Source organism: Microcaecilia unicolor, chromosome 1 (genome assembly GCF_901765095.1).
Source record: "Microcaecilia unicolor chromosome 1, aMicUni1.1, whole genome shotgun sequence".
Taxonomy (NCBI): domain Eukaryota; kingdom Metazoa; phylum Chordata; class Amphibia; order Gymnophiona; family Siphonopidae; genus Microcaecilia; species Microcaecilia unicolor.
In genome coordinates this window covers 575927536-575941397 of record NC_044031.1, presented here as the reverse complement: position 1 = coordinate 575941397, position 13862 = coordinate 575927536, and the positions used below count along the sequence as shown (strand labels likewise).

The 13862-nt window shown below is 40.5% G+C and overlaps 1 protein-coding gene across 2 annotated transcripts in view; it reads right to left on the bottom strand.

The window, feature by feature from the left end:
• The window catches only part of COL14A1 (collagen type XIV alpha 1 chain), a 417802-nt gene that overhangs the window by 69229 nt on the left and 334711 nt on the right, over positions 1-13862 (bottom strand). For both annotated transcript variants that reach the window (XM_030218565.1, XM_030218573.1), the window contains exons 37-40: positions 5845-5898; positions 3563-3658; positions 1559-1612; positions 986-1039 (exon numbers count right to left, since the gene is read on the bottom strand). In XM_030218565.1, the coding sequence (XP_030074425.1) occupies positions 986-1039; positions 1559-1612; positions 3563-3658; positions 5845-5898 (258 nt within the window). The remainder of the gene's footprint in view (positions 1-985; positions 1040-1558; positions 1613-3562; positions 3659-5844; positions 5899-13862) is intronic.

The following is a 13862-nucleotide window of genomic DNA, read 5'->3' as shown; positions in this document are numbered from 1 at the left end:
TGTTGTGCATAAATATAAGCCGCATAGTTGAAAAGTGGGCATGGATATGGGCATGGAATGGGTGGGTCACTGGCATTTCTAAAATCTATGCGCATTGTTATAGAATACACCTGCTCAGAACCTAATTTAGGCATCGGGATTTACACCAGGTTTTACCTGGCGTAATTGGTCATGACTAAATTTCGTCGTGTGGACCGACTCTCGGCTTATTTCATAAATTACGTCTAAATTGAAGCATTATTTTATAGAATATGCTTCAATTTCAATGCAGAAATCTCGTTGCAACATATAGAATCTAGTCCTTAGCGCACACACTTTAGTTGTGCCTATCTTTAGGTGACCTGTACAGAATTACCCCCATAATGCTTTGCAGATTCAACAGTACAAAACCCTTCACTACACTTGGGGAGATTTTGCAAAACCGTCTGCATGTGCGTACCTTACTGTATTCCTAATTTGCAAGTCATTAATATATCTTGAGAAGCAGCTCGAGCAACCAAAAGACTAGTTCAGCATAAATATGCTAATTCCCCTGATGAAGCCCCATGGTGAAACGGGAAGCCCACTGGGATTTATCAAGATGAATGCTTGAAGCATTAGATCAAGATAAGAGACATTGAATGCTGGACACTGAACATGCTGTATAAAAAATTTAGGAAAAAGAAAAAAGTTCATTAGGTAAGGTATGGAGGTTTTTGACCAATGAATATCTTTATGTCTGTTGAGACTATAATCTCTTACAATAGATAAAAATCCGCAGATAGTCTCTGAGGTCTTTTCCGCCATCTTAGAAATTTAAATGCATTGTTTTGTTGAGCACTTTTTTCATTCAATAAGGTTTGTGGTGTTACTGAATAACTGGTTAGATTTTTGAATGAATATTCCTTTTCGATAATCATTAACATAAGCCATACATAATGCAGTAATGGCTTATGCACTTTCACACTTAGACTCTTATACTAGAAATATCAGTACAGCATCTTACCCGTGGACCTTGAGTTCCATCTCGCCCTGGTGATCCAGACACTCCAGGCACACCCTAGACTCAATGAAGAGTTAAATATTAGCACGGCAGCAGCTTTTCCTTTGTACATTTTACATCAACAGCTGTGTGCTATGTACAGAACAAATTAGTTCCGCTCTAGCATAGTAAGAAAAACCACACACACACATAACTAGGAATTCATACCAAGAACACAAGCCCTGGCAGGTTCATTGTGCTGCTGGCAAAGACCAATCAAGTTAACTCATGCAGCAGCCTCTAGCTACAAATTCCTGTCAAAAGGGTTGCTTTATCCAAACAGTATTTACAACACTGTGACAACATGTTTCATGAGGCTGTGGTGGTATTTCACTGCATGGATGTGCACCCATCCCAATCAGCATATTTACATGCTGCATGCAAGGCTGAATGAAGATTTTAAGCAATTATATCTTTATATACCTATCACCATAGAAATCATGACTTGCCTGACTATATTTATTACTGCATGTTTAAGACTGGACTAAATTGTATATCAATCTGTAAAAAGAAAGGCAAGCACAATAGTGATCTTACCTGTTGTCCAGGAATACCAGCATCACCTTTATCTCCTTTTTCACCTGGTGCTCCCTGGAAACAAAGGATGATGTGCAGGTTGTTATTATCTAATGGTGTCAATTATAGGCACTATTGGCTAAGATTTGCATGCAACTCAGCCAGTCTTTTGCATAATCAATCCATGTGCAAGAATTTCAAATTTCAATGCTCAAAAAATATTTGCAAACTAAAATATCTGTAACTCGGGAAAACAGCAAATATACCTGTCTTTTTAACTTTCTGCTTAACCAAACACACTGTGAATCATATGAACACATTTACAACCACTGCTTATATTGTTACTGAAATGAGAGGAAAAGCCTCATACTTCTGTGGCTCAACTTGGTTATTGAAACCGGACCCGTTTAACAAAGACCATAAAAATCTGTAACAGTCTAATAAAGAGTACGCTCTGAGCCCGCAATAAAAAAAGTAATCATGGGCGCAAAAACCTCTCAAAAAATTATCTTCTGTGATTTCTAACCTAAATGACTTAGGTGATAATTCTGAACAAAGAACTTATCTTTGCTGTGTCGTGCTGGTTGCTCCGTTGCTACTCGCTTGTAGGGTGAGGTCCTCTTCTTCAAGAGTCCTCACCATCTGCCCCCGAGAGCTGCCGTTCTATAGCGTGCAAAGCCAGCTGGCTTTGCACGCTATAGAACGGCAGCTCTCGGGGGGCAACACAGCAAAGATAAGTTCTTTGTTCAGAATTATCGCCTTTTCACAGGCGCACTGAAAAATGGATCTTCGCGCACCCAAAACACGCACCTACACTAGCACAGCCCATTTTTCAGCGCACCTTAGTAAAAGGACCTCTGAGTGATGCTGCTTCTGTCTGCATATCCCATACTGCACATTGTTACTGTAGAATCTACAGAAGTAACAGTATGCCAGGGATATGCGGACTGGGATTAATTATTATTATTATTATTATTTGTTGCATTTGTATCCCACATTTTCCCACCTATATGCATGCTCAATGTGGCTTACATTATGCCGTAATGGCGATTGCCATTGCCGGATTGAGAAGTGCAGAGTGGTATTGCATTAAAGTTCATAAGTGACAGAGTAATTTAAGCAGTCAGATATAGAGAGTTCATTTCCGGAATGAGAAATAAAGTGGTATTGCGTTAAAATTCAGTGGTGACAGAGTAAGTTCGGTTTTGTCCAGTTCTGGTATAAGTTTCGTTCTCTGGTATTTAGGATAGATCATTGTGAAATACATTGTGGCATATCCATGGTATGTGGTTCTTTTATGATTTTTAAAGGACTTGCTTGTTATAATGTGTTGATATATGGAGATGAAATTAATGAAACTTATTTATTTTGACTGTCTTTTACAGTCAATATACCCCTAATGCAGGTTATCCAAAATGTGGCCATGCCCAGTTGTGTTATTTATTAATACAAGCTTTTTTTTACCTAACAGCAAAACCAGTGTGTTAAATAAGGTTTGCTACTCTACTTCCTACTACTACTACTTATTATTTCTATAGACATACACAGCGCTTTATACAAAACATATATGAGATAATCCCCGCTCGACAGAGCTTAGAATCTATTCCAGACAAACAGGACAAATAAAGGATTAGAGTTATTTATTGTGGAAATGATTAAGACAGACATGGGTACTTCCTCAGTTAGTTTGTGGACTTTGCCTCTGTCCTTTCATTTAAATGAATCCAGTTCAGGCTTTTGCATCAGATGCCAACTGCACACTTTGCTTGAGTCTCACAGCAAGCAGCACTGCCTCCGTTTCTGACTTTATTCTAACCAGGTAAAGAAGGTTAGGTTAATACTCTAAAAAGTGTGAGGGCCTCACTAAAAAGAGGTTCCAAGTAGATTGGAACCTCTTTTTAGTGAGGCCCTCACACTTTTTTTTTTTTTTTTAGAATACCAATTCAAAAGGTGACAGTTGGTCAGAATCATTATTTAGAAAACTGTATGGTAAGTGAGACAAGAATTTGCACACAAAAGACTTACAGATGGCCCTTGAATCGAAAGTCCACTTGGGCCTTGTGGCCCAGGAGGCCCCTGAGGCCCAGTAGAGCCAGGGTCACCACGAGCCCCTGCAGGTCCCTGCAAGAAGAACAGAGAATATTTAGTAACAGGTTTTTTAAAAATCCAGATAGCATATTTACTACTAGAAAAAAAATCAAGTTCGTTTGCAAGATGTGAGCACAAGACACTTAAAAAAGACTCATAAATTTTGAAAATGTTTGTCTGGGTAAAAGCTACAGTCTTTATGAAATATTCTCAGTTACGAAATGGGAGAGAAATGTATTATTTATTTTAAACTTAACTGCCTGACCAACCAGACTAAGGAGTGTAGTTATCAATATGGGCTACCGTTAAGATAGGTTATTTTACCTCTAATACATGCTGTTTTAGCACAGGTCCCATTTAATAGAATGAGACCTAGTTACTAATAACTGGGGTTAACAGTAAAATAACATCTCTTAATGGTAGCCTACATTGATAGCTTCCCCCCTAAGAAGAGTAGTTATTAAGGTGCAGGAAAAGTCTGGCATTTGCTGTACCTTAATTTACCGTGGGAGCCAGTAACCTGTGGAATCTCAGTACTGCATATTAGCGACTTTTATGGTTTAAGAATAATGCAGCTTGCAAGCTGTACCACTCATACTGCTAGGAACATCTGGTGCTATGGCAGTGCCAGATGCTCCTGGGCCACATCTGGCCGTAACTTAGTAGTGTGCATTACGGTAAAATGATGCATATTATTGTCGTTTACTGTGGGTTAAGGGACAAACAATGTGTGTTATGGTCAACTTCGTAAATTAAGAAATCAGCCCAAAAATGCATTAAAAAAACAAACAAATAAGGCCTGATTTTCAGCAGCTGCCAATAAAGGGGCCCTAACGCATGGTTACTACTACTACCACTACTTATAATTCCTATAGTGCTGCTAGATGTACACAACGCTGTGCACTAAACATGTAAGAGACAGTCCCTGCTCAACAGAGCTTACAATCTAATCAAGACAGACAAAACGGACAAATATAGGGTTAGGGAATTACTTATGGTGTGAATGAAAAACAGACATGGGTACTGAACAAATATATAGGAGTTAGGAGTTAAAAACAGCCTCAAAAAGGTAGGCTTTTAGCCTAGGTTTGAAAACAGTCTATTCCAGGTATACAGCGCAGAAAGATAAATGGAACAGAGTCTGGAGCTGGCAGTAGAGGAGAAAGGTAGAGATAAGAGAGATTTACCCGATAAATGTTGTTCCCAGGGAGGGATGTTGGGAGAGATAAGAGTGGAGAGATACTGAAGAGCTGCAGAGTGAATGCACTTGTAAGTTAATAAGAGGAGTTTGAATTGTATGCGGTAATGGATAGGGAGCCAATGAAGTGACTTAAGGAGAGGGCTAACATGAGCGTAATGACACTGGCAGGATATAAGTCGTGCAGCAGAATTTTAAATGGATTGAAGGGGAGAGACATGGCTTAGTGGGAGACAATGAGAAGCAAGTTGCAGTAGTCTAAACGTAAAGTGATAAGAGTGTGGATAAGGTTTTGGTAGTGTGCTCAGAAAGAAAGGGATGAATTTTGGTGATATAGCAGTCTGTTGGATATGTGCAGAGAAAGAGAGCGAGGAGTCAAAGATGACCCCAAGATTACGAGCTGATGGGACAGGGAGAAAGAAAGTGCTGTCCACAGAGATAGAGAATGGGGGAAGAGGAGAGGTGGGTTTAGGGGAAAAGATTAGAAGCTCAGTCTTGGCCATGTTTAGTTTCAGATGGCGGTGAGACATCCAGGTAGCAATGTCAGACAGGCAGGCTGAGATTTGAGCCTGGATTCCTGCTGAAATTTCTGGTGTTTCATTTCTTTGAAGGTGTGAATAAACATGTGTATAAAGGTGAACCAGTTGACATAGAGGGGCATAATCGAATGGGGCGCCCAAGTTTTCCTGAGGGCGTCCTCGCAGGATGTCCCCGCGAAGGGGCGGGGAAACCTGTATTATCAAAACAAAGTGAGGTGCATGGAAAAAACTCCCAGTGTAGATAATAAAAGGATGAACAATAACAAATATCAATAAAGCATGGGACAAGCAAAGAGTCTCCTTAGGTATAAAATTGTGCAGGAAAAAAACAGAAATCAAGTGATGTCTATGACAGTGCAACAGGAATGGATGGAATTAACGTTCTTTATGTACATTGTATACAATGTAAATGAAGGTTAACAAGGGGTTGTGTAAATACAGGATATAAACACTCCCATTTATTGAACATCAACAGAACTTACCAAAGATCCTGCTTCTCCCCGTTGACCTTTAGGACCCCTAATTCCTGGGCCACCCTGTAAAACATTACATATAAAACAGTTCCTTAGTAGTAAGCAATAATCATAAACGTACACTGCTGATTTTTCAAGATGCTTTTGTTGCATAAGATATAAAATGTTGTTACAATTGTCTTCATGTGATATCTGCCAGACCTAAAAACTTATAGATCAATAAGTGAGCCCCACCGTCAGCACTTCTGTTAAACCCAGCCACAGCATTTAAGAACATAAGGATAGCCATACTGGGTCAGACCAATGGTCCATCTAGCCCAGTATCCTACTTCCAACAGTGCCCAATCCAGGTCACAAGTACCTGGCAGAAACCCAATTAGTAGACATAGGTGTGATATTATAGAATACTATCAATTGCCCGTCCAACTGCCATAAATTGTGTGCCAGCATTTCCACCAGGTTTTTGCAGGCATCAAAGGTGCTCAAAGTTAGGCATGAGATCTGTGCTAGGATAATATTCTGCCATTTAAAGAATTTCTCCCATAGTGGCAATATTCAGCCGTTATCGACATAGCTAAGTAGTTTAAGTTAGGACAATCTGTTTTCTGTTCTAACCTAAATTGCATAACTTGGGGTAAGTGTCTGTTTTAGAAAGGTCGAGAAGGTTTTTTGTAAATTGTTGGCCCAGCGTTAGTTCTGGATACCTGAATTTGTAAAATAATCCAAAATGGGTACAGATTGTACCTACTTAAGACACCTTCAGATTATCCATGAAAGCAGCTTGGTCAAACTTTGATCAGGAACTTATCAAGGAACTTTCCTCTTCCTTAGAGATCAATATGGTCGAACCCTTTGCACTAGGTATAAGGGTGAGAATTTTATTCTAAGTAGTTCTTTATCATAGAGAACAGTGGAATTCCATCCCATCGTAGACCTAAGATCTAGAGAGTCAAAATGGGTGACTAGAAAGTGAGTGAAAGATAATGAAATAGGAGGCTGGGGAGAAGTAGGAATGGACAGAATTACCGAGTTAAGCATAGGAAGGGGAAAAGTAGAGTGGGAAAAAGGAGGAATGGCCTAGTGGTTAGAGCACCTGTTTTGACATCCAGAAGTGGCCACTTCAAATCCCACTGCTGCTCCTTGTGATTTATTTTTTTTGTTACATTTGTACCCTGCACTTTCCCACTCATGGCAGGCTCAATGCAGCTTACATGGGGCAATGGAGGGTTAAGTGACTTGCCCAGAGTCACAAGGAGCTGCCTGTGCCTGAAGTGGGAATTGAACTAAGTTCCTCAGAACCAAAGTCCACCACCCTAACCACTAGGCCACTCCTCCACTCCTACTAAATATCCCACAAAATTACTTCAGAAGAATAGGGTTGTTAATACTGTTGTCAACCTGATCCTCTAAAATTCCCCATAGAATGAACTTAGGACTAGATTTACTAACATGTACTACTGCATCAGTGTGTGCTAACACATATTAAAATACGTTATTTACCAGTGGCTCCATTTTATGAAACCGGGCTTATCTTCCGCCTAAACCGATATGCTCATATCACCCCTCTCCTCAAGTCACTTCACTGGCTTCCGATCAGGTACCGCATACAATTCAAGCTTCTCTTATTAACCTACAAATGCACTCAATCTGCAGCCCCTCATTACCTCTCTACCCTCATCTCCCCTTACGCTCCTACCTGTAACCTCCGCTCACAGGACAAATCCCTCCTCTTAGTACCCTTCTCCATCACCGCCAACTCCAGGCTCCGCCCTTTGTCTCGCCTCACCCTATGCTTGGAATAAACTCCCTGAGCCCATACGCCAAGCCCCCTCCCTGCCCATCTTCAAATCCTTGCTCAAAGCCCACCTCTTCAATGTCGCTTTCGGCACCTAACCATTATTCATCTATTCAGGAAATCTAGACTGCCCCAATTTGATTGACTGCACTTTTTTGTCCTTTAGATTGTAAGCTCCTTCGAGCAGGGACTGTCCTGTGTTAAATTGTACAGTGCTGCGTAACCCTGGTAGCGCTTTATAAATGTTAAGTAGTAGTAGTAGTAGTTATTTACTAATAATGTGTCAGGATCAAGTGTGCATATTTTATATCACATTCATATCATATGATATGAGTATGGGTGCTGTGTATCTCTATGGGGGAAAGGAAGATATCTTTAAGGTTGAAATTAGAGAGTAAAATGTTGTCAATTAGCAGTAATGGTTGGTTTGTTGGTTTTTAAATCATGTATTGATAATGAAGGTGACTATGCTGAGGCCATAATAGTAAAACCACTCTTTGGACTATTGGCATGGTATTGTGACATCATATATAACTAGCTATACATGTGATAGGCTTGGTGACAAGTTGCCAACTTCCCTGGTTGTGATACCAGTGTTCAATCACGATGAAATGTAACCTGCATGGAGTGGCAGGTGTAGGTTTGGCCACCTTGTTCGGCAATCTGGATGGACATGCAGGTCTTCATCTGCTGTTATTTGCTGTTTTACTGTATATTATTGTCATTAGTGTACACTAATGCATTAGCATATTTTAGTAGATCTAACTAAGTTTAGAAAATAACTTCTATGTGTCCTTTTTCACACAACCCCAGATAAAAGCACTACGGATGTCCAACAATAATCTGAGTCAGAGAGAAAAATAGAAACCCCTGTAAGGTCTACCATCAAAACTGCCTTTTGAATGCTAACTAGATTTACTAAATATTTTTCTCATAAACATAAAATAGGAACCCTTTTAGTACATCTGGCCTCACATTATAAAAGTGTACATCTTATACATTCTTTGCCATTAAAGTAGAGGAGTGTGGTAGCCGTGTTAGTCCACTCTTAAGGTTATCAATAGAAATCAAACAAAATAAAACATGGAAAAGAAAATAAGATGATACCTTTTTTATTGAACATAACAATACATTTCTTGATTAGCTTTCGAAGAAAGAAATGTATTACAAGAAATGTATTAAGTTGTGTCCAATAAAAAAGGTATCATCTTATTTTCTTTTCCATGTTTTATTTTGTTTGATTTGCCATTAAAGAATGGCAATGCCATTAAAGAAATGGAAATTAGCTCATCAACCCATGATTCTTTGAATCCACTCATTATATTTAGTAAACCAAGTGTCTTCTTGAGAGATTACCCTCATCACTACTGGACATCAAATAAATTACACGAGACCTTTCCTCTTGTAATGTAACTTCCTCTTCTCATGATTATTCTATTACTGCTTTTGTGTATTCCTTCCTATTAATTAGAATGATGCCAGTAAACTGAGAGAGGGCACAGCCACATGAGAGGCAGATAAATCAGGCATAGCAAGAAACCAGCAGTCAGACCCAATATCGTGAGTGGGCACAGGGGCCCTGCTCCCTTAGGTTCCTTATTGTGCACCCATCCCTAACCCTCCAGCCCTGGCTCACACAGTGGCAGGATACAGTTACTCCATGGCTGCCTTCCTGATTGGGTAGTAGTGTTGCCAAGACTTTTTAAAATGGAGGTCCCTGCTCACTTAAATTACACAGTGCGGACCAGCTGCCAATATTTAGCAGCACTGGGCAGTGCCACTGATTATCATTACAAAATGGGCTGCAGAGAGGCATTCTGAGGGTGGAGTTGGGGAGGAAGTGCAAACTATGTAGGTGCCAACAATATTCAGTGTGTCTGCTTAGCTAAGCAATCAAATAGGATTGTATATGTAGCAGTCCTAATGTTGGTTGCTTAGCTATGCGAGTGCCAGCGCTGAATACTAGCTGGCACCCACACAACATCTGGGTAGCGGCTAAGATAGTTGGATGTGCTCCCCTCTCAACATGATCAACCCCCCACCCCTTAATCACCCCCTCCTGTTATAACGCATTAGAAATACTGCTAGAGCTCATGGAAGCCATTTTATTTTTATTTATTTATTTATTTATTTGCTGCATTTGTACCCCACATTTTCCCACCTATTTGCAAGCTCAATGTGGCTTACATAGTACTGTAAAGGCGTTCGCCAAGTCGGTTGATAACAAATACAAGGTTATATAGTGGTCGAATGAGGTAGGTGTGAATCAGGCACCATGAAGGTCGAAAGGAATAAAGATTGTATATTGTCCAGTACGATCATTGGTTATGCTGTGTTGCTGGGTGTGGGGATTTACGTTGGATCGGTGGGGTAGACCTTTTTGAAGAGGTTGATTTTTAGTGATTTCCTGAAGTTTAGGTGGTCATGGATTGTTTTCACAGCTTTTGGGAGTCCATTCCATAGTTGTGCGCTTATTCAGGAGAAGCCAGATGCATAAGTTGTTTTGTATTTAAGTCCTTTGCAATTTGGGTAATGTAGGTTTAGGTATGATTGTGATAGCCACTGGAGCCACTAAAGGCAGGAGCGAGAGGGGATCGCTCCTGCCCTGGATATCCCACTGGACCACCAGAGACATAAGGAAGGCCCTGAGAGAGGGTCCTGATCACAGAGTCTCTGTTCATGGTTTGCGGATCATGGTGGGGGGGGGGGGCTTAATCTTGGGGGATGATTGATCACAGGAGCAGCAAAGGGGGATTGGAATCAGTGTTGTTGGGGGGGGGGGAGGGGAAGAAGAAACTGACAGGTGCGGATCCCAGCCAATATTCAGTCGGGACCCACACAAGTATCTTAGGCAGGTCTCAGCTGAATATCGACTGGGATCCACATAAATTTGGGAGGTCAACAGCAGTCCATCCAGACCTGAATATTAAATACTGGTGCCCAGGCATGGCCCACCATTGAATATCTAGGTCTAACTTAGCTGGCGATAGCACTTAAACCCCTATGAATGCCACCGGCTGAATATTCACCAGATATGTCCTTTCTCAACTTTAATTTTCTGAATCATGTTCTGCACTGTCTTTGCTTTTAGTGGAGGAGTGGCCTAGTGGTTAGAGCACCAGTCTTGCAATCCAGAGGTGGCCAATTCAAATCCCACTGCTGCTCCTTGCGATCTTGGGCAAGTCACTTAACCCTCCATTGCCTCAAGTACAAACTTAGATTGTGAGCTCTCCTGAGACAGAGAAATGTCCAATGTACCTGAATGTAGCTCACCTTGAGCTACTACTGAAAAAGGTGTGAGCAAAATCTAAATAAAATAAATAAATAATTGATGGGCCAATAATCTACTCATTTTATTGCTAAAGAACAAACAAGGAATGGAAGATTCTCAAAATTAGCAGCACATCCTGCTTTGCAATATTGGAGAATAAACTTTAATATGTTTTTGAAGCTGTTGGACTCTCATTCTCTGGACACCTTGGAACTTTTCGTTTGAGAATCTTCCACTCCTTGTTTGTTCATTTGCTTATTTGTTCTGCAAGCACTGCTTTCCCCTGTTTTTGTAGCTTTATAGCTGAATTCATAAGATTTCTTTTATGTTAATTTTAATTTCTATTCTACCTCATCTAATTGCAATTCTCTCAATTCAAGCCTCCTTTGTTCTAAAGTAACTAACACTCTAGCAAAGCCAGTTGCTTTATATTCTAGTTCTAATTTATTTCTTCATAAAGTTTGTCCCATTTTTCCTTTGGATGTCTTTTGTTTCTAACTACCGACATAACATGTCTTTTCCATATCACTGCTTTTAGTGAAACCCAGACCATCTCCTGTCCTACCTCCTCACTGTCATTAAGCATTACTCTTCCAAAACTTTTAAAATGTTCAAAACACTTTCATCCTTTTATCCAATAATTTCTCCCATGATGTGGAAATAACCTCTTCAAGAATCCCCACAATGGGCATGGTTTGACCAAGTTATTGCCTCTGTAGCTGACTCTGCCTCACCACGGATCAAGTTCTAGTCTATCAATAACATTATGAGGGTGAAAATAATAGGAATAATCTCTCTGTTTTGGATATAATACTCTCCACGTTTGCCAGGTTGAAAGAGGCTATCTGCCCATCTGATCTCTTTCTTTAGTTTTGTAATCATGCTCCAACTCTAGGGATGGTTTACAGTCCCCTGCTATTAATAGTTTTACCTTTGCCCTTTCTAGTTCTCCATCTCTCAAAGTATTCCAGAAGGATGTCTGGTCTTCATTAGGGTTGTATAGGTTAATTAAAGTGACTCTTTCTTCATTTCTCCTAGAAGCACTAATCCCTGGATTCCATATAGGTCATCCAAATTTGGGCGCACAGGGCAGATGCATGCGCAAATTCGTGAGTTAACAAGGTGCCAACAATCAATAACTGGAGGTAATTGCATCAAATTTGGATTTAAGCGCGCATCTGGCCTAGTCATTATTCTATGACATCCATACCTAAATTCATACCCCCTAATATTGAGCCGGACTTCATGCCATTACCGGCTTCTCCATTCTTTAGTTGCTAGACCTGGCCTCCCCACTAGCTCATAGCTCATCGTTCCTTGCCTCCTCTGCGAACTTTGCTTTTACTCATATGTTAGTCCAAACAGCATGCAGATGGACTGATGGACAAAGCAGGACCAAATTGCAAAATGCCCCCACCTCATGTAAGTAATAAAAGACATTTTAGATTAGATATGAAATTTTCACTTCATCCACTATTCAATACGCATTCCTTTTTTTTTTAATTTAGACCCTCTAAATTTATATACTGAGCATTAATAGCAAACAGAACCAAGATAAACCTTGCTAAAACTTGCCAATTTGTGACTCATAGGCAGCGATTGACCTTTCTCTGGAGTTTCTCTCTTTGTGTCAGAGAATTAATTCAGTTCAGTTTCAGTGCAAATGACAGATCAAAGCAGATATATGTTAAAATTAGAACAAGATACAAAAACAAGTTTGTTTGGCAGGATATAATTTCTTTCTTTGCTCAACTGCAATATTTCTAATGTATCTTTTAAGCAAAGGGTGAATAATCAGAAAAATATGTCTCTACAAATGTCTGAAAATCAAAGAACTTTTCAGGTCAATATTCAAAAACTCTCAAATTTTATCTTCAAGAGCTCACGGGAGTAGGGGGGGGGGGTGGGGGGTACTAAAGCTTAGCATGAGTTATCTACAGCAAGGCTCATTCATTCCTATGGGCCCTGCTGCAGATAAGTCAAGCTAAGCTTTAGTAAAAGACTCCCTGGATAACTAGTTATTTTTAAAATGTGAATGGATAACATTTGGCGGACATCTTGAATACTAATTGGTAAATGCTTTGACACTCAATAGCAAAAAGTTTGGCTTTCTTCCTTCCTTTCTTCTGGCTTCAGCAGTTGTGTATTTTGCTTGCGGGTGTGCTTATCCTGTTTCCTCAGCTCCCCTCCTTGCTATGTTTACTACTCTTTCTGGCAACTGCTGTATTAGGAATTTAAGGAGAAGAGTCTCCTGGCAGCCACATGGCTGAAGGAAGAGGCCACACACCATACTCATCACCCTCTTACATGCATTTGTGAGAGGCCTCTGAATGTCTGCACAGGCCAGCAATGATGAGCTCCTCCAGTAGTTTATTTCCTCCTACGTGGCGGCTACAACCTAAACTTAATGCAGGATCTCAACTGTTATTTTCAAAAATGTTGTCCGAATAAGTTCAGACAGTGAAAAAGCTGTCCTAAGAGTATCCGGATAAACTGTCTAGACAGTGGCTGAGTATCGCTGCTATTTGGAAAGTACTGGGCATTAATCATAGTATCTGGATATTCAGCAGCAGCTACTATCTGGGTACAGCTGCTGAATACATACCTCCCGATATTTAGCTGGCGGTGGTCAACGTTTTTTTAAACACTGATCATCGCCAGCTAAATTATCCCCTGATATTCAGTGCCAGGCCCACAAAACTTTTATTTTTTTTTTTAAAGAGCCCACAAGCTCCCTCCCATCCCCCTCCCACCCCGACAATCCCCCTCTTTCCCTCCCCCAGCCCACGGCAAGAACTCCTCTGGAAGACTCTCCAGCTCCAGGCCTACCTGTATCCCTGTTGGTCCAGTGGGGTCATAGGGTGCAGGAGTGCAGTCCCCTCACTCCTGACTCTACCGGCACCTGTCCAAAATGGCCACATGACTACATAAAATGCCATAAACTGCTGTGAGAAGTCATGG